The sequence below is a fragment of the Octopus sinensis genome, linkage group LG11, assembly GCF_006345805.1.
Source record: "Octopus sinensis linkage group LG11, ASM634580v1, whole genome shotgun sequence".
NCBI lineage: Eukaryota > Metazoa > Mollusca > Cephalopoda > Octopoda > Octopodidae > Octopus > Octopus sinensis.
In genome coordinates, this window is record NC_043007.1 from 74,194,118 (window position 1) to 74,216,617 (window position 22,500).

The 22,500-nt window shown below is 37.8% G+C and overlaps 1 protein-coding gene across 3 annotated transcripts in view; it reads left to right on the forward strand.

Moving 5' to 3' along the window:
- LOC115217169 (sodium/potassium/calcium exchanger 4-like) overlaps nt 1–22,500 on the forward strand; it is a 217,029-nt gene that overhangs the window by 144,393 nt on the left and 50,136 nt on the right. For all 3 annotated transcript variants that reach the window (XM_029786794.2, XM_036507716.1, XM_036507718.1), the window contains exons 5-7: nt 12,523–12,607; nt 16,407–16,510; nt 21,406–21,480. In XM_029786794.2, coding sequence (XP_029642654.1) covers nt 12,523–12,607; nt 16,407–16,510; nt 21,406–21,480 — 264 coding nt within the window. The remainder of the gene's footprint in view (nt 1–12,522; nt 12,608–16,406; nt 16,511–21,405; nt 21,481–22,500) is intronic.

The window sequence follows — 22,500 nt, forward strand, 5'->3', positions numbered from 1 at the left end:
CACACACACACACACACACACACACGACGGGCTTCTTTTTAGTTTCCATCAACCAAATTCACTCACAAGGCTCTGGTCGAGCGGGGCTATTTATATATATAGCAGAAGATATTATGCCTTTGGTGCCACGCGGAGGGATTGAACCCGGCACCATATGTATTATGTCTAGAAGGAAATAGGCATACGCTTGTAGTTAATATCGGATATGCCAAATAGTGTAATATAATGGATGACTGCAAGCCGTTGGTGCTGAAAGGTGCAGGGGTGATAACTCTGCTAAGGCTAGATTCGTTGGCAAGGGTGGTAACTGGGATTAGGTAAAAGGTTATCACTTCGAATTTCTTTGTGAGGGACATTACTAGCTGCTGTACGGTAAACAGTTTTTTCAGACAGGAATAGCTGGCAATTAAGCAAAAACTGGAGGATATGCATGGAAGTTTTGCTATTATTATTTTTAATACTTGTTAAGTCTGAAGAAAAGGACAGGGGCCCAAGGACCATCGCAAGTCCTCCGAGATCCATGTAATTGAAGTTAATGTTTTGTTTGAACTGTTTTGGGGCAACTTCGTATGAGAAGTGAGGGAGGGAGAAATAAAGAAGGAGTAGATTACAGGGGGAATATGTTATGGGGGGAAAGAACTGCAAATGGTGGCTACTATATGGAGAGATGTGTTGGATGCACTAAGGTTGATGAGATATGGAAAAACAAGAGGTAACTGCAAAATGCTTGAGTTGTGGGGTTTGGAGACCAACCAGCTCTGGAGATCAGAGACCATTGTAATAGTGATAGAAAAGACAGAGAAAGGAAATAGCTTACCTGTGGGTTACAGGCTGGAGCATGCCTGTTAGTGATGGTTTGCCAAACAGCTGAGTGGACTTTCTCTGGGCACGATTCAGGATGTCAGTGTTTGTAGCAGTAATACTGAAAGCATGTGGCTTAGTGGTTAAGGGTATTCGACTCAGGATTGTAAGGTCGTGAGTTCATTTCTTGGCAGCATGTTGTGTCCTTGAGCAAGACACTTAATTTCACACTACTCCAGTCCAATCAGCTGGCAAAAATGAATTGTAACTGTATTTCAAAGGGCCAGCCTTGTCACATTCTGTATCATGCTCAATCTTCTGAAAACTCCATTAAGATTATGTATGTCTGTGGAGTGCTCAGCCACTTGTACGCTAATTTCATGATCTGGCTGTTTCATTGATCGAATCAGCTGGAATCCTCAATGTCGTAACAAAAAGAATTCCATCACTATCCCAGATGTAAGAGAAATAGTCTGTTGTGGGTTTCTCTTGGGCCTTACGGGATGAGCTTATCTTGCCTGTAGAGTGTCAACCACTGTTAGGGGCTAAAATATCTTCTGACCATAAAGAGAAGGGATAGTTTTCAAGATGCAGCCCTAGTTATGCTAAGGGTGTTTTCACCAAGAGATCTTTGCCTATAAGGAGGCCTGTCTTGTTGTGGGACATCGCTGGCTATAGGGAGACCCACCTTGTATGGGACATTACTGGCTGCTTCATGATATGCAGTTTTTCAGGCAAGAATAGCTGGTAATTAAGTAAAAACTGGAAAAGGGAAATGCATGAAGGTTTTGTTTATTTTTTCAAATATTTTCTGAGTCTGAAGGAAAGGACAAGGCCCAATGATCATCACAGGCCCTCAGATGTCTTGCAAACAACTTGCACGTGCAAGTGCTACCAGTTAAAAGCTCCGTATATCGGAAGCTAGCAAGTGTATGGGGTCATCAGGAGAGAATGCGCGCCGTTTCGGGGCCTACCTCTCAACGGCATCAATGCGCACCGGCCCCCCTCACTGATATGAGGCCTCGCTTGCTAGATCAGCTGGTTATGAAAAACTCAATATACTTCTAGCCATCGCTCATCGTCTCTTTTTAACCAAATCCAGTGGCTAGCCTTCTCCACAGATTAATATGACTAATGTTGTTAATGATTGATGTTGTTAATTCAGAGTGACCGTGAGGGTTCCAGCTGAGTACTGCTCATGTTTACTGGGTATGCGAGCGTTTCCTTGATGATAGGGCTTAAGATATTTTCTTTGCTATCAGAAGAGACAAAGTAGATATGGCCCCTACTGATGGATGGATGCACTTGAGGTCCTGTTATTAGAATCAATGGAGGTTTGGTGTAAAATGGTTAGGTCACATGGTTTGGATAAGGTTGGACAGGATGAAGTGTTCTGTCAGTTTTATAAAGAGCGGATGTTGTTTGATGTGGCAGCCAGTAGGTCGCTGGTGTATAGAAAGAAAAGGAAGGTGGACAAAACGAAGTATTGGCAAACAGTAGGGTTGATTTGAGAGTGGGACAGAAAGAGCTCTGTCAACACATGCTGCAATGGTCTGATGTGATAGACAGCTACCAATCCAAGAGATGAGAAAGAGATTATTAGACTCTTTATTCAACCCCATACTATTTCTAGAGGAGAGGATGCTGTGACTAGTCATTCATAATATAAAATATTCTGAGAAAGAGAGGGAGAGACAGACAGACAGACAGAAAAAGAAAGTAAGTATGAAAGAACCAAACCTTGTTCCTGACTGATGCATATAGACTCAGATAGCTGGAGGGCACATGCATACATACATGCATGCATACATACAGGCATGCATACATACAGGCATACATACATGCATGCATGCATGCATACATACATACATACAACATACATACATACATACATACATACATACATACATACATACACATGTGTGTGCGTGTGTGGAGAAGGGGGCAGTTGTGTGGTTCAGAACCTTGCTCCCCATAATGGTGTGGTTGCTGGCTCAGTCCCACTGAGCAGTGCCTTCCACCAAGAAGACCCTCCCACTACACCAGTATTGATTCTGGTGCTGTGACCAGATAAAAAGCACTGGTACTGGTGCCACATAAAAAACTCTGGTGATGATGCCATGTTAAAACAAACTGATGATGGAGCCAAGTAAAAAGCACTGGTTTGGGTGCCATCTAAAGAGCACCCAGTATACTCTGAAAAGTGGTTTGTGTTAGGAAAGGCATCCAGCAGTAGAAACTATGACAAAACTGACTAGGGAACTTAGTGGGGCCCTTAGCCCTACCAGCTCCTGTCAAACCATCCAACCTATGCCAGCATGGAAAATGGACATTAAATGATGATGATGATATAAAATGCCAATTCAGCTCCCTACTTCTCATCGCTCAAGAATATGGCCCTGAGATACATAAATATCTTCACTTGTCTCAGTGGTGTTCTACTGACAGGCAGAGTGCACTGGGATGGCTTTTTAATAGAACCAATGACTCAGTCTTTGCAAAATTAAATCTCATCCTTGCCTTCCAGCATTTTGCACAAAACCCATTAAGTATATGTAAATCACCTTCTGATGAGCCGAATAAAACCATGTCAACTGCAAGCATCAGCCAACCTATTTTTTTATTCTCCACAAGGGGCTAAACATAGAGGGGACAAACAAGGACAGACATAGGTATTAAGTCGATTACACCGACCCCAGTGCGTAACTGGTACTTATTTTATCGACCCCGAAAGGATGAAAGGCAAAGTCGACCTCGGCGGAATTTGAACTCACAACATAACGGCAGACGAAATACTGCTAGGCATTTCACCCGGCGTGCTAAAGTTTCTGCCAGCTCGCCGCCTTATTAATTGTGATTCCTATTTCTTTATTACCCACAAGGGGCTAAACATAGAGGGGACAAACAAGAACAGACATAGGTATTAAGTCGATTACATCGACCCCAGTGCGTAACTGGTACTTATTTTATCGACCCCGAAAGGATGAAAGGCAAAGTCAACCTCGGTGGAATTTGAACTCACGACGTAACAGCAGACAAAATACCACTTGGCATTTCGCCTGGCATGCTAATGTTTCTGCCAGCTCACTGCCTTGTTAATTGTGATACCATTCTCATAATGGCTGTGCATGTCAATCCATTTCATAAAAATTAGGAAAAGGAGAGGTAACAATGTGTATCCCTAGTAAAGTCCAACACCCATAGTGAAAGTCAGACTTTGTTATCTTCAATTCAGTTTTTGTGCCTATTCTCACCTATGGTCATGAATGTCGAGCCATGACTGCTTCATGCGATCACAAATAAAAACAGCCAAAATGGGGTTCCTCTGAAGGATCTCTGGAGTAATGTTACTTGATAAGGTGTGTTGTTCAAAGAGCAGGGAATCTCTCCAGGTTGAGCCATTCCTTAGCATTGAGGATTTTTAACCAGTAACGTGAGAATAAAATACACCACTGCTTTCCCATTTATGAGCAGTGAGGAAAAATTAAAAACCTTAATTCTGTCTTCATACAATAAGTTGCTTAACTTGATAAGCAATTGTCTGGCTTTCCTTTATCGTTTATCTTTTACTTGTTTGAGTCATTAGACTGGGGCCATGCTGATTAGATTGTTTTCAAATTTCATGGTCAAATGAATCTGTTGTGAGTGTTGGAGCCACTTTCCTGCATTGAGAGGTCACATTTTGCATTACTACAGACATGTGATTGGAATGTGACAGGAAAGAATTACAAGACGGATTCTTCAAGCCAAGCCAAGCCAACCAGCAGGAGACCTAGGGGTAGGCCAAGAATGAGAGGGTTGGATGATATCCATAGAGTCTGTTGCTTGCATTTGGGAATCCAGCAGAAAAGTTTAATGACGGTTGCTTCTGATAGGACTCTATGAAGGAGGTGCCTAAAGGAATTGTAGACAGAGAAGATGTGTGTGTGTGTGTGTGTGTGTGTGTGTGCGTGTTTGTAATGTAGGTATGGTAAAATCATCTGCAAGTTCCAGTGTTACAATCCAGTATGGTAACAAAGGATCTCTCCCTCAGATGAAAGGCAGATTGTACAATGCCTGCGTGCAAACAGCCATGCTGCACAGCAGTGAAACATGAGCTGTGACTGCTGAGGACATGCAAAGGCTTGAAAGAAATGAAGCTAGTATGCTTCCCTGAATGTACAATGTCAGTGTACATGTATGACAGAGTGTAAGCATCTTGAGAGAAAAGTTGGGCATAAGAGGCATCAGATGTGGTGCACAAGAGAGATGACTGTGCTGCTATGGTCATGCAAAGCATATGGATGAGAACAGCAGTGTGAAGAAGTACCGATCTCTAACTCTGGAGGGAACCTGCAGAAAAGGTAGACCCAGGAAGATATAGGATAAGTTGATGAAGCATAACCTTCAAACGTTGGACCTCATGGAGGCAATGACAAATGACCAAGAACTTTGATGATATGCCATGCTTGAGAAGACCAAGTGAAGCCAAGTGAAATCGCAGTCATAACCAATGCCAGTGTTGCATAACTGGTACATAAAAAGCACCCTTCGAATGTTGGGTGATATGCTGTGTTTGAGAGGACTTGTCAAGCCAAATGAAATCATAGTTATGGCTGATGCCAGTGTTGCATACCTGGTACCAGTGGCATATAAAAACCACCCATCAAAATTTGGACCTCACAGAGACAATGACAAGTGATCGAGACCTTTGGCAATATACTGTGCTTGAGAAGACCTGTCAAACCAAGTAAGATCATTGTCATGGCCAATGCTGATGTTTCATAACTGGTACCAATGCCAGTGGCATGTAAAAAGCACCCACTACTTGCTTGGAGTGGTTGGTGTCAGGAAGGGCATCCAGCCATAGAAATCATGCCAAATCAGACTGAAACCCAGTGCAGTTTCCCAGCTTACCAGCTCTCAGTCAAATCATCCAACCCATGCCAGCATAGAAAATGGACATTAAATGATGATGATGATGATGATATGCAGTTGTTGTCATTATTGTATTGATGTGAGGTGCATGTTAGAGTTGAACATTCTGAAAGTATTGTTTGCAGAGTTATATAACAAAACTGGACATTGGAAAAGCAAATAAAACATGTATAATGGTAAATAATACTAAAAAAATTTCCAAGTCCCTATTATATATATATATACACATACATATATATATATACATACATATATATGTGTGCGCAGGAGTGGCTGTGTGGTAAGTAGTTTGTTACCAACAACATGGTTCTGTGTTCAGTCCCACTGCGTGGCACCTTGGGCAAGTATCTTCTACTATAGCCTCAGGCCGACCAAAGCCTTGTGAGTGGATTTGGTAGACGGAAACTGAAAGAAGCCCGTCGTATATATGTACATATATATATGTTTGTCAGTATATCTTTGTGTGTCTGTTTTTGTCCCCGCCAACATCACTTGACAACCGATTCAGGTGTGTTTACATCCCCATAACTTAGCAGTTAGGCAAAAGAGACCGATAGAATAAGTACTAGGCTTCCAAAGAATATGTCCTGGAGTTGATTTGCTCGACTAAAGGCGGTGCTCCAGCATGGCCGCAGTCGAATGACTGAAACATGTAAAAGAATAAAAGTGTATAGGTGTGTGTTTGCGTGTGCACACGCATTCATCTAGTGCAATTTAAACTTAAAATTGCATGACAAATAACCAGTATTTATGACTCCATGTGTGTTCTTATTTGTTTTGTTGTATTTGAATAATTTGTTATGAATCCATCTTTGAGTATTTCACAGATTGTGTGTGTGTGTGTGAGTGTGTATGTAATATGAGTGCGTTGTTAGTTTACGTTTATGTCTTACCTACAGTGGTTGATATAGTTGTAGAAAAAGATAATGAAGATGTGACAATATAAGGTAAATCCATCAGTAAATCCACTTCACCTTCTTATGAGGCTAATTCTCTTGAAATCTATGTGGAATTTACACCTCCCTGAGTTTAGTGCCTTGTTAAATACAAATAAATATTACCAGGTCATTGAACAGTGACAGAAAGAATCGTTTCTGCACAAGACAATATGTTTAGTGACATTTAGTGACATGCTGCTAAGTTGACTTTGCTATTCATTCTTTTGGAGTTGATATAATAAATGAAAAATAAACAATGGAATCGGTGTAATTGACTTCCCCTCACCTTTAAAAATTGCTGGTGTGGTTTGTTTGTTTGTTTGTTTGTTGAGCGAAGCGGCCTTCGTCTTTTGGGAGAAGTCCGAAATGTGGTCCTTTGCTATTCGTAAGACCTGCAGAAGAGAAAGCAGGTCAACCCCTCGACACCGAGAGCATCAACGGATGGATGAATGCGCATCCAGGCTCAGCGGTTGCATAGGAAGTCGGGAACAAGAGTGAGAGAAAGTTTGAGCAAAAGAGTACAACAGGGGTTTCCACCACCCTGTGCCAGAGCCACGTGGAGCTTTAGGTGTTTTTGCTCAATAAACACACACAATGCCCAGTCTGGGAATCGAAACCGCAATCCTCCGACTGCGAGTCCACTGCTCTAACCACTGGGCCATTGTGCCTCCACTGCTGGTGTGGTCCCCAAATTAGAGAAAATATCACTAATGCAGTATGTTTACAGAAACTGTTACAGTAAAATTAAGATCTAGTTTTGTCTTTTTTGTTCTTTCAAAACCAGAAATGAGGATGGAATATCAAAGGGCTTGGAGACGACATGGAGGGGATGAAAATGTCTTGATGCTATATTTTGGATTGGTGTCAGCAGGGATACCAAAGTGACATGAAGACATCCTGGAATCCTCTTTCTGTGATTTTGGCAAAAGTTCTAACCATGGGTCACTTGCTGGTTGACTCTTTATTAAATTACCTACAATCTATAAAGCAGTTGGTGTTAGGAAAGACATCTGGCCGTAGAAGCCATATTGAAGCAAACATGGGTGTCTGGTGCAGTCCTCTGGCTCACTAGTGCCTGCTAACCCATGTCAGCATGGAAAATGGCCGTTAAATGACAGTAAGGATGATGGTGATGGTGATGGTAGAGGTGGTGGTGGTTGTTGTTGTTGTTGTGGTGGTGGTGGTGGTGGTGGTGGTGATGGTGGTAGTAGTAGCAGCAGTGGCAATAATGGTTATGGTGGTGATGGAAACGATGATGATGGTGGAGATGGTGGTAGTGGTGATGGTGATGGTGATGGTAGAGATGATAATGGTGGTAGTAGTGGAGATGGTGGTTATGGTGGAGATGATGATGATGATGATGATGCTTAATTGATATGAGAAATAATACAAGATTGAGTTTAAAAAGCATAAAAATACGCTAAGATTTTATACAAACATGAAATAATAAAAGTCTTTTTATGTTTTAAGTTTTAATTCATTGAGCTTGCCTTTACCTCTTACATGATTGTAAGTTGATAAAATAACTGCACTAACATATCGTAGTTGATTTAATTGAATATTAGCAGTTCACCTTCAAAATTGGCTTCGTGCCTTATGAAAAGAAATCAATATTTTTAATATTAATATTAATGTTAATCAATAACATCATTAATATATCACAACATTATTCATGCAACTTTTTCCTCGTGTTGGTTTCTCAAACATCACCTACTGCTAATTACTAATTAAGAAGTCTATTAAAAATAAATGTTGGTGTCATGCCAAAGGTAGTTGCACCGTTAATCAAGACAAAAATTAGTTAATTATTATACATTTAAACATAAAAGTAAAATTTAAATATCACGTATACTGTAGCAGTGTTCATAAAGTTAGCTATTTATTGATTTATCATATAGATTTAGGTCTTTTTATTGATTAACTCATCATTTTTAATGTGTTACTACTCTCATCAAATTCTTTTGTCAACCAATAATGGAACTGTGTTTTCCTCCGCATGACTCACACTTAATACTCTGTTTTATATGTAAATAGCTTTTTATTAGTACTCTTATCTCAACAAAAAGAACTAAGTCTCCTTTGGATTAGTTTGTACATTAAATTTTATTCACCCATTTAGCATTGGTTACTAATTCTCTTCAAATTGTCATGAAATTGCAGTTAAACCTAATAGAGAAAGAATTGGTTGTTTTCATTAAAAAATTATTTTTTAATACCTAAATTTTGGAGAAGTGTTACTACCTCTGTTAACTGAAAATATAAATTTAATTGATTTTTTTTTTTATAAATTTAATTCTTTAATTGAATTTTAAAGTGTGGAGAAGTTGAGATTCCCAAGCTTAGCTAAAAAGATAAATTGGTAAATAATTTTCATTTGTTAAAGTGGGGCTGTTCTTGCCTGAACACATATTCGGCCATGCTCAGCTGTATGTTGCAGTGTTAAGAACTTGCAGGTTATCTGATGTGAGAGATGTTATCAACACTGACAAACAAAGGAAAAGAAGAGAGAGAACTTACATGAAGAACATAGTCTGCAAAGAAGTATTGGATTGAAATGTGTATTGGCTCTGACCCATTACCTTGGCTTATAAGTTACCAATGATGTGGTTTTCATCTTGTAACTTTAAGGTACCTCCAACACACCTTCACCATCATCTCCTCTCTTTTCCAACTGGGGTAACTATGCATCTCACCTATAGCAAAACACCTGTTTTTGTCCCTCTGTCATACTTTAATCTCTTATCACCTGGCATAAAGTCACTTCTTTATCAGTTGAGGGGGTCTTGTCTGCAAGTGAATTGGTGACCTCACTAGAGCTATGTGAAGGCACATGGCCTAGTGGTTAGAGCAGCGGACTCGCAGTCGAGGGATCGTGGGTTCAAATCTCAGACCTGGCGATGTGTGTGTTTATGAGCGAAACACCTAAACTCCACGTGGCTCCGGCAGAAAGGAATGGCGAACTTCTGCTGACTCTTTCGCCACAACTTTCTCTCACTCTTTCCTTCTGCATCTTGCAGCTCACCTGTGACGGACTGGCGTCCTGTCCAGGTGGGGAACCTATATGCCAAGGAAACCGGGAAACTGGCCCTTATGAGCCAGGCATGGCTCGAGAAGGAACAAACAAACAAACTAGAGCTATGCCAGATAAAAAGCATCCAATACACTCTGTAAAGTAGTTGGCATTAGGAAGGATATCCAGATGACGAAACCATGCCAAAGCAGACATTGGATGTTGACACAGACCTCTGGCTCGTCAGTTCACTTTGAGCCAACAAACCTATGCCAGCATGGAAAATGGGATGTTAAATTGCGATGATTTTGTTGGGTGAAGGATATGACTGTTGAGTGATAGATTAATGTGATACATTTACTTTATTCTTTTATTCGTTTCACTTTCATAAAGAGGGAAAGAGAAAAAAGGGTAAAAGAAGTGTCCATGATGTGAGGTAAAGGGAATTTAATTGCAATGCTTTTATGTGATTAGTTGAGGGAAAGAGAGAACAAGAGAAAGAAAAAGGAGAGAGAAAAAGAGGATAAGGTGAAGAGTGAGGCAGAAAGAGAGAGAAGGAAAAAGCGGGAGCGAGAAAAGACAGAGAGAGAAGTGTCCATGACATGTGGTAGGGGGAACGCAATATTTATTACGTGGTTAAAAATGTTAGTTGAAGGTAGTGATATAGAGGAGAGTTAGGAATATAATTTTAGCAGAGGAGTGATGTTCTGATGGTGAGATTAAAGAAAGGTAGAGAGAGAGAGAGAGGTGGTGGTAGTGGTAGAGATGGTGACTGCATAGTAAAAAATATTTTTTTTTAATTGAACTAAGCTTTTTTATATCACCTGTCACTTAATACATGTGCAACCCAAACTTGCCATTCACTTTAGAATGAAATCAGTTTCCCATTTGCCTGTCATAAGCAATTACTATCAATAAATCATGAGGGCAGACATTTGATAAAGTGGAGCTGTTCTTGCCTGAACCCATATTCGGCCACGGTCAGCGGTATGTTGCATTCTCAAGGGCTTGCAAATTATCTGATGTGAGAGTTAAAGTTATCAACACTGACAAACAAGGGAAAAGAAGAGGGAGAACTTACACGAAGAACATAGTCTGCAAAGAAGTATTGTGTGTGTGTGTGCATGTGTGTAAATAAACAATGGTTGGTGGGCTTAATGCAATGGGGAAAGGCTACAGTTTTTAAGAGTAGTGTTTTCCAGTTTGATAGCAGAAAATTGTCAAGATGCTTACATCTTGTGAAAATTACCAATTTTGAGTTCAGTAGGTTGGTGGAGTTCTTGGATTTAAAAAGGATATGAGTTCTTTCAGCTATACAAAGCCTGCACCTCCTTGATTTGTTAATGTATAGTGTAGCTCATTCTGTGATGCTCCATTTAATGTTGTATGGGGTATTTTTGGCCTTCAGTTCCAAATGTGACAAGCTAGCTAAGTCCTTTTATTTTTGTCTACTTTAATCTCTTCAGTTACTCATTTCTTGCTTACTTCTTGTTGATGGATCCATTACATTTGACAGTTTCATCCTGTCAAAGATACTTATAGTTCTTCTCAGGAGTAAATTTAAAGATGTTCATGTTTAGATGTTTGTGGAAGAACAAAATATACACATCTGGGGGTCATTAAATGTCATTCAAGTATCTGTGAAAAATTGGGTGATTTGAGTCAATTGAATTTTGGTGTGATTGATATCTGCCTATACAGCTCCAGGTTGTCTGCAAAAAAAAAAAGTGAGAAACATATGTATATATATGTGGACATACAGAGTGATCACTAGGAAAGGAGAAAATTCATGAAATGCCAATTTATATTAGTTCTGCCTTCAAATTTTTCACTTTTCTAGTGTCCACCCTGTGCAAAGCAGACATACAAACATGTCAAATTTACTTATTTCTCTGTAGATTGAGAAAAAAATGACTAATATCTTTAATTGATTTTTGACCCTTATTGGGTATCATCAAAGGTGTCTTCCTCAATTGATCAATCCCAGAGAAACAAGTAAATTCTTTGTATATGTATATAGCAAATCTAGTGGCTTCAGAGAACTGGAGATGTGTGTGTGTGTGTGTGGTGTGTGAGTGTTTGTGTGTGTGTGTGTGTATGAGTCGTGTGTTTGTTGTGAGCATTTGTGTGTGTGTGTATTTGTGTTGTGTGTTTGTGTGTGTGTGTGAGTGTGTCTGTGTGTGAGTGTGTGTGAGTGTCTGTGTGTGTGTGTGAGTGTGTGTGAGTGTTTTTGTGTGTGTGCATATGAGTTGTGTGTTTGTGTTGTGTGTTTGTGTGTGTGTGTGTGTGTGTTTGTGTATGTGTGTGTGTGTGTGTGTGTGTGTGTGTGTGTGTGTGTGTGTGGTGTGTGTGTGTGTGAGTGCCATTAAAGATGTGATGTAAGGTAACAAGTCAATGAAACTTTTGTGTGTGTTTGTGTATGTGTGTGTGTGTGTGTGTGTGTGTGTGTGTGTGTGTGTGTGTGTGTGTGTGTGTGTGTGTTGTGAGTGCCATTAAAGATGTGATGTAAGGTAACAAGTCAATGAAACTTCTCTAAGAAAATGTACAACAAAACTAGAAAACTATGAAAAAGTCTCACAATTTTCAATCTCACAATCTAGAAAATCTCAGTTTCATAGCACCTCTTGAAAGACTTACTCGTGGTAAAATATAGACTGATTTCACTAAAGAAACGTGTTACATCAGAACATGCAAATATTCTCTAATTTGTATTGTCATACAGTCATACTGTCATACTGTCATACTGTCATACTTCCTCAGTATTTGAAGATTGTATTGTTTTCTTTTCTAAATGTAAAATTACTTTTATATTGTTGATTTCAGTATTATGTATTATTACTGTAATATTATTTTCAGACTCTTGGATTTGGAGAAGATGTTGCTGGTGCCACGTTTATGGCTGCTGGAAGTTCCGCTCCAGAATTATTTACATCTATAATTGGTGAGATTCTTTCCCTTTTTTTTCCGTTTTTTTTTTTTTTTTTACTTTTTCACTATTAGGTATTGATAATCGGAAATAATCAAATCCTATTATTGATCACCTTTCAATAAATTACATAACACCGTTTAGGGCAGCAACTTCCCAACAGTCACAAATCAGGGACAAATCATTGGAATATTAAAGTAAAAGAGACTTACAACGGAGATGAAATTCCAGTTTGAATTATAAGTTTTTGGCACAATATTGCAGAGGCCCCTCAATAAAACAACATTTCAGTTGTTGGAATTGAAGAACTATAAACAGAAAGAAGAAATATTTGCTGTGTATGGTTTAATTCCGATCAGTCATATTTGGCAACCTTACCATTTTGAAGTATATACGTTAACCCTTTCGTTACTGTATTTATTTTGAGATGTTCTGTATTTCTTTCAATTATTTTAAATATAACAAAGAATTTAGTAAAATAATTTAGTTATCATTAAGCTAGTGTTAGGAACATAAATTGTGACTAAGGCTTGGTGGGATATTCTAATTTAAAACTTACGAAAACAAGACATTTTACCACAGAGTCAGAGCCAGTTTTGGCCGGATTGGTAACAAAAGGGTTAATAGCAATGAAAATGTATTTTTTGATATTTTTTGGTGTATTTCAACCAGAAAAATGTTCACTTAAAGAGAATAACAAGCTACATAATGCAACATTTTTACTTTTCAAAAATTCCAATTCTAAAGAGTCGAAACAAACAAGAGCAACGCCGGGCAATACTGCTAGTATATGATAAAAAGTGTTAATGTTAATCTATAAAATGCATTATTTAAGTATAATGTTAATCATATTTTGAAATAGCTGGACAAGAAGCACATCTTCCTTGAGTTAAACTTCTAAAGCAAGAATAATAGCTGTTGCTTAACTCCAGGTCATCCTTAGTTCTCAACAAAAGTGTGCCAACCATGACACTCCAGTTTATGTTTCTTCAGACTTAATGTGTCAAGGGTTGCAGTAACCAAAATGTCCTTATTTTAAAGTATAGTGTGTGACTTGGAAGACATTTGGTTACAGTTTTTAGCAGTTAATTAACCACAGAAAGACTCTTGCCAGATACAGAATTGCTTAATTTATTTAACAGGCTAGAAATAAAAAAATTATGACTAGACTACAAACATAGGCTAGCCTAACTTTATACCTTGGATAAACTAAACTTGCATCATTTGACCTGTAGAAGTCCTAAAACAAACTGTTTCTCTGTTGACAAGTGAAAACTTATGTGGTAGCTACACTAACAAAAACCTTACAAAATTACTTGACATTTTAACAAAGAAACTTTGCCATGTGCTTTTGGCATTTATAAGGAAAATACTTGCTGTTTCTGACTCCTGAAAACTTTGTAAAGAACTATAATGCTATGAAAGTTCATAGAAGTGTTTGATATGCTCAGTTTCAAATGCGGCAAGCTAGCAGAAACTTTATCACTCCGGGTGAAATGCTCAGCAGTATTTCGTCTGTCTTTATACTCTGAGTTCAAATTCTGCTAAGGTCACCTTTGCCTTTCATCCTTTCAGGGTCGATAAATTAAGTACCAGTTGTATACTGGGGTCGATCAAATCGACTGGCCCTCACTCCTCAAAAATTTCAGGCCTTGTGCCTAGAGTAGGAAAGATAATCTTTTAAACAGTTATATATTAAAGGCGGCAAGCTGGCAGAAACGTTAGCATGCTGGGCAAATGCTTAGCAGTATTTCGTCTGTCTTTATGTTTTAAGTTCAAATTATGCTGAGGTTGGTTTTGCCTTTCATCCCTTCAATGTCAATAAATTAAGGACCAGTTGTGTATTGGGGTCGATCTAAACTACTGTCTCCCTCTCCAAAAATTTCAGACCTTGTGCCTAGAGTAGAAATGAGATGTTCAGTTTCCATGAAAAGTGAAGAACATAATACTTTGGGTCTTTGTTCTTTATCTGATATTCCCAGTTTTTGATTTCAGTCAAGTAGAATGAATAATTGTGTCTGCAGATTCCATTCCCTTACACTATAATATAATGGACTTTTGTATCTTAAGATCTTTATGAAATATCTCAAGGGAATTAAAAGACAACTCTAAATTAAATGAGGCAATCTATGTTTCCATTTACAATCTAAGATTACTAAATGCCATAATAACACATCTAATGAAGGAATATAATTTGATAATGTTCACTTTTTGGAATCAAATATTCATCAACATCAGTAAAATTACGTTTTTTTTAAATTTTATCTCAACTTTATATCCTCACTTTTCAAACTGCATTACAGGAAACAGTTAAACATTAAATGAATAGGTTGGTATTTCTTAAAATCAAGTTTACGTATTAATAATGGTTTCAAATTTTGGCACAAGGCCAGCAATTTCAGAGGAGGTGGTGAGCTGATTACATTGACCCCTGTGTCCATCTGATACTTATTCTATCTACCTCAAAAGGATGAAAGGTAAAGCTGGCCTTGGTAGAATTTGAATTCTGAATATAAAGACAGACAAAATGTCATTAAGCATTTAGTCCAGCATTGCAATGGTTCTGGATCTTTACCTTTTGACCTACAGATTTAAAAATTAATATTTTGTAACTAAACACTTTCAAACTTCAGACACTGGCAGAATGTGTCATATAAAACTTATATTTACGAAGTTATTTCACGTTAAAGTTCTTGTATTTCGGTAATTTCAACCAATCAATGGTGTTTATTCAGCTGAATAAAAATGCTGCTGTTGTTTGTCAACAAGAACTTCCAGCGATGTATATTTCGTTTGTCACTGTAATTTATGACAACCCTGACACTAATCCTAAAACCTTAACCCTAACCCTAAAATCTTAAAACCAGTACAAACACACAAACGATGTCATAAATAACAGTAACATATGAAAAATACACTGCTGATAGTTGTTGTTGACAAAGAACGGCAGTAATTTTTTTCAGCTGAATACACGTCATTGATTGGTTGAAATTACCGAAATACAAGAACTTTAATGTGAAATAACTTCGTAAATATAAGTTTTTCTCAAAAATGCTAAGAGTAAAAGATGTTTTATATGACACATTCTTCCATTGTCCGAAGTTTGAAAGTGTTTAGTTACAAAAAAATCATTTTTTAAATCTGTCGGTCAAAAGGTAAAGATCCATGATTCTGCCAGCTTGCCACTTTTGTTCACATGTTAATATTACCAACCTATCAAGGTGGCAAGCTGGCGGTATCATTAACATGCTGAGCAAAATGCTTAGTGGCATTTCATCTGTCTTTAATGTTCTAAGTTCAAATTTCACCAAGGTTGATTTTACCTTTCAATTTTTTAAGAATCAATAAAATAAGTACCAGTTGAACACAGGGTTTGATGTAATCAACCTAACCCCACCCTGAAATTGCTGGCATTGTGCCAAAATTTGAAACCAGCATTAACGACCGGTTATTCCACTCAGTTTTTGACTCCCTGAATGGTGAATAGAAGAATTTTATACAAATATATTAAACAAGAAGTGCAAACACTTTTTAAAGCAGTTTTCAAATATTTGAATTGTAATTTAGTAAAGCTGTAATTCAGTACAATTCAGAAAAACAGGTTTTATAATAAAATTAACTTCACAAGATTTTCTTATTTTTCCAGATAATTTTCAGTTCTTGACATGTTGAATCATTCAAGACTAGCAACACTATTAAATAATTTTATACAAAGAATAGTTAAATCAGAGGAATTTAGTTTAATTTTTTGAGTTACATTCATTTAAAGCACATCTTTTTGTAATATAATTCTACAGGTTTTTATTTCTTTTAGGTGTGTTTGTAACAAAAGGAGATGTTGGAGTCGGGACAATTGTTGGATCAGCTGTATTTAATATACTTTTTGTGATTGGTTTATGTGGACTTGTAACTGTACAGGTAATTGGTTTTCAAAAATTTCCTCGGTAAATATTATAATTTACGCATATATTGATAGCTGAAAATACATGTATAGTTATGTATAAATTTGACATTTAAACTGAAGGACTCATTTGAAACAATGACACAGCTACAAAACATTTGCTTGTAAAATAAAAATGTGTCATATTTCTTCAGTTCTAACTTGGGAAGAAAATGCATAAATAGTTTGGCAATAGTTTAAAATATAATGATGCTTAAGAACAGGGTCAGAATAAGTATACTCTCTCTTTACTCTTCACTCTTTTACTTGTTTCAGTCATTTGACTGTGGCCATGCTGGAGCACCACCTTTAGTTGAGCAAATCGACCACAAGACTTATTCTTTGTAAGCCTAGTACTTATTCTATCGTTCTCTTTTGCCGAACTGCTAAGTTATGGGGACGTAAACACACCAGCATTGGTTGTCAAGCGATGTTGGGGGGTGGGGACAAACACAGACATACAAATACACACACATATATATATATATATATATATATATATATATATATATATATATATACATATATACAATAGGCTTCTTTCAGTTTCCATCTACGAAATCCACTCACAAGGCTTTGCTCAGCTCTAGGCTATAGTAGAAGACACTTGCCCAAGGTGCCATGCAGTGGGACTGAACCCAGAACCATGTGGTTGGTAAGCAAGCTACTTACCACACAGCCACTCCTGTACGTATAATATTGTTTTATTGTATTAGCATTACTGTTATATTTTCATCTGTGTATATATGTGTTCCCTTGTCCAGACATCAGATGATAGTTGTAAATGAGCATCATCCTCATACAAGCAGCTGTTAGATTCTAGTCTTCTGTGAAAACATCTAGCCTTGGAGAAAACAAAAGGTTTGTGATTGGAACGGCATCACGCTGTAGAAAATTTGCTTCAGCAAATTCCATGGAAAGGCTGATGTTCAATGAGAACGATAAAAGGATGATGATACCTAAGGATGTCTCTCAGCAGTTTCTTGCTCTTCTTTACCGTCCTTGAAAGTTTCTCCAAAGATAGACCAATATTACATCTGAATTACCAAAAAAATTATTCATTTCACTCATTATATTTAGTCTCCTTGTCTTTGCCACAGATGTTATCTCATACTTTAGCAACCATTCCATTTTTTGTCTGTCAGCTTTTTAATGCTGCCTAAAAACCATGGTCACTTGTTCTTTTACTGAAAATTTAGATTCAAACTTTTTTTTGATGATTATTTTTCCTAAATTCTCTTCCATTTTTTGTACTTCGTTTCTGGACTCAGCAAATCTATTTAATCTTTTAACATTTTAACCAGTTATGTCCAGCCCAAATATTCCACCTGACCAGATGCAGTTTCTCACACCTAGCCTACAATGTCATCTTTAAAAAAATTAACAGTTACATCGTCAAAATTTCACAGATACAAAATAATACATAATTAATTTCAAAACAATGTAAATAAACAAGCATTACTTTTGACAGAATAATGAGAATGCTAAAGGGTTAAATCCATACTTCTTAAGCCCTTTACTCCCTATGGCTCAGGTGACATAAACCATCAGTGACTTTCCTCCACTGTTCTCAACATTGGGTTGTCTTCTGCTTCTTTCCAGTTGGATATCCCTTTATTTCTTTTTTTAACTTTTGGATTTTGCAGCACCACCTTATGTTTCCCTGAGGGAAAGCCTTTCTTTCTCAGTTCTGTTTGGTTTCGAAATATCACCAATAATTCTGTAACTTTTCTTTTTTTCTAGGTAGGGGTGTTGGCCCTACACAAACCCATTTTTACCTCTGAGAAAAAGTGACCCATATTAGTCTGACCTCCTTCCTGTGCCCTGACCAGTATGAGAGGCACTTTTGGGAGCTTGTGCTCTACTGACATAGTTTGCAGGGTCACTGAAGCACACAAGCCACGCTGCAAAAAGGACAGGCCTTGATCTGGATCTTAACCACATGCTCGACTGTATTTTGGTTAATCCCTTTCACATTTCACATTTTGTTACATCATGCCTCAAAGGGTAGCTCCTTCCCATCTCCATTTCTTTCCAGCTGGGTATGCCATGTATTCACCTCTTCAGCAAGGCACCTGTTCCTGCACATCTGTCATACATTCATATCCTTCAATACTATCCAACACAATTTCAAGGGGACAGACATGACTGATAAACTGATATATAGTGATTATAGACTTACAAATAACTGCTTTGTGGAGGCATGTGGCTTAGTGGTTAGGGTGTCAGCATCATGATCGTAAGATTGTGGTTTCGATTCCTGGACCGGGCAACGCGTTGTGTTCTTGAGCAAAACACTTCATTTCACATTGCTCCAGTCCACTCTGCTGGCAGAAATGGGTAACACTGCGATGGACTGGCGTCCCATCCAGCTGGGGAACACATGTGCCACGGAAACTGGGAAACCGGGCCCATGAGCCTGGCTAGGCTTTAAAAAGGGCACATTTATTTATTATTAATAACTGCTTTAAAACAATAGAGGGATAAAATTTGATTTGTGAAGAACTAAATTAGATACAGTAAAACATCCCTTCAGAGGCTATGTTTTGGACATATTAAGAAATGAAATAATTCCTTTTAGGTATATTTAATTATGTCTGGATCTAACATGAATAATAACTGATGTTTAACCACGTGCGCACTTGTGTGTGTGGGGGGGGGGGATCGTGTGTGATATTCATAAGAATTGACATTTTATCTACATGCATTCACAGTTTTTATATATTTCATGAAATTTTTGCACATGTATCTTGAGAGGATCATTGTGTCAGTAATAAACACATGCACTGGTTCTATTTCACTTCTTTTATTATTAAATATTATTCATCAGTTTGTTAACATTTAACCAATTAACTAATCAGTCAATCAATCAACAAAGTTTGTCAGTCCTTTTGCCACCATTCATGACCTCATTAATGAATGACATGTCCTCTTTCCTCCAAATTTGCTTCAGGTCTATCTGCCTGTTTACAGATTGTATCATTAAAAAAATTTTATACTTTTACTCATATATATCTCTAAAAACCTTTGTTTCATTTAAACACCAATATTTCATCATCATCATCATTTCACATTTGTTTTCCATCTTGGCATTAGTTGGGTGGTTTGACAGGAGCTAGCAAGGCCAGGAGCTGCCCCAGGTTCCATAGTCTGTTTTGGCATGGTTTCTACAGCTAAAACAGTCTATGGAACCTGGGCTGGCTCCTGGCCTTGCCAGCATCTGTCAAACCACCCAACCCATGCCTGCATATTTCCTGCATATAATATATTCATTTATTAGCAAATTGTTAAAATATTTGATGTGAAAGTTGAAAACCAGTTTTAAGATAGAGGTGAAATATTTTACATAATGGCACAGTATTGGATTATCCCATAAATAATGCAGTTTTTTTAATACTTTTATTTTTCAAAATTAAGATAAACAAATATACTCCCTCTCATTTTCTACAATGCTCTTCCATCTATCTGCTAGACTTGCCAGGCCCCTCTTCCAAAATTCCCTTGTCCAAGACACAAAATACTCCTCCAGTACTGTTCTAACCTCGTCTACAGAGTTCATATTTTTTCCATCCAAATGTCTTTGAAGACTGCAGAATAAATGATAATCAGATGGAGAAATGTCTGGTGAATATAATGAGTGGCACATTGTTTCCCATGCAAACTGTTCCAGCCTTTCGAATGTCATCCTCGCTGTATGTGGCTGAGCGCTATTCTGATGGAAGAATACCTTTCATTTTGAAACCAAACACAGTCGTTTTTCTTCTAGTGCTGACTTAAGCTGCTCAAGCTACTCACAGTAGATCTCCTTTGTTATCATTTGGTTTGGGTTAAAAGTTTAAAGTGGACTAAACCTTTCATATCCCACCAAACAGATAACAACACCTTGCATGGATGAAGACCTTCTTTAGCCTGGGTTGCCAGTGTTTCTCCTTTCCTTACCCACTGCCTTCAGTGCTTGACATTTTTATAGAGAACCCATTTCTCATCACTAGTCACTATTCAGTCCAAAACCAAATTCATGAGTTTAATTCATGAGATGTGACTGCAAGGAAGAGCAGGCATTCACTCTCTGTGTGCGATTAGACTTGGAAAGTTTATGAGGAACCCATTGACCCAATTTCCTGACTTTTCTGACAGCATGCAGGTGTCAATGAATGGTTGAAGGACTAAATCCAAGCTTCTCAACAGGGTTTGCAGGACATCCGTGTCAAGTTCTACAGATCTTCTAGGATGAAGCTCATCTTCTAGGCTATAGTTTCCAGTTTGGAATTTCTGGAACCACTGTTGACACTGGCTTACACTTATTGTCTGATCCCCATATACAGCATTAATATTCCTCACTCTTTCCGTTGCATTGTTGCCTTTATTGAATTCATAAAGCAAAATATGCCAAATATGTTCCTTTGTCACTTCCATTATAGCTTTGAAAAAATAACTGTTAAAATCGAGCTGTACTGTCCAAAACTTGCACTATAATTAAGGACAGGGTAAAATTACTACCTGCTTTTATAGCAAGTTGATGCAGGTAGTTTATCCCATCCCCCTCTGCATTGCTTAGAAAATATTTTTCATTTTAAACCTCGTATATAATACACACTAGGGGATTTTGACCTTTAAATTTTGCGAAAAAAATGCGGATTATACTCGAAGATTTATGGTAAATGCAGAAGAGACATACATACATGCATAAAAAACATACTCTTACACATACTTATGTATATATCACACCTTAAAACCAGTAACAGTGTTTTTGTCTTTTCTCTATACTGCCATTTAAGCATTCAAACTTTCATATATTTTAAAGACTTATAGCAACTAATGACTCATTGCTGAGACTATAATGACTTATGCTGAGAAGTTTTATTACTTTTAGGCTGTATCCTTATCATGGTGGCCCCTATGCAGAGATTCCATTTACTATTCTTTTGCTGTTGTCGTTTTAGTTTTGGTGAGTAATAAACATTTCAATTAAAATAATTGTTGTTATAAGTATACCTTTTCGCTTCTTTCATTCGTTTCATGTCATTTTTAATGTTTAATATATAAAACACTGCTTTAAATGTTGCTTTATTTTATACAATGTCATAAAAATAATAATAATAAAGTAAAGACCCCCTTCGGTCATGAATGACCATGGGATTGCACCTAGAAAGTTACCCTCCTAGACACAAGTCTGGGCAAGGCTGTTTATGGAAGACCAGCAGTCGCCCATGCATACCGGCCTCCCCTCTCCACGCCACCAGTGTTATCCAAGGGAAAGACAAAGGCCGATACAACCTGGCACCTGTGACGTCGCAACTCATTTCTACAGCTGAGTGAACTGGAGCAACGTGAAATAAAGTGCCTTGCTCAAGAACACAACATGCAGCCCGGTCTGGGATTCGAGCTCACAACCTCACGATCGTAAGCTCGACGCTCTAACCACTGAGCCATGCGCCTTCACTAATAATAATAATAATAATAATAATAATAATAATAATGAAATTATTGTATACAGTGCTCAGGTGCATCACAACTTGTCAAAAGTACGTATAAAGCATATGCAGTAATGTACAAATGTCTGGTAAGTGAACAGTGTATGAGTCAGATACATGTTTGTGTGTGTGTGTATGGAGGAGAGAAAATCAGGTGTAGTGTTGGCGAATCTCAAGACGCATGGAAGTTTTGAAGGCTGCAGTACTCCGACAACTAACAACTGATGCCGGCAGTTTGTTCCATACTTCAGCAACTCTTAGCATAAAAAAATGTTTCCGAAAGTCATGGGAGCTGTGCTGTTTTCTGACTTTGTAAATGTGTCCACGGGTGTTAGACAGGTGGAGTTTGAAAAGGTGTTCAGAGTTATTGTTAGTAAGATGGTTAATAATTTTATGGGTGTCCGCCAAGTCAGCTGTCAGACATCGGAGTTTCAATTTATCCATGCCCAGGGATGTAAGGCGTTCAGAATATGGCAAATGCCTGATGGAGGGTA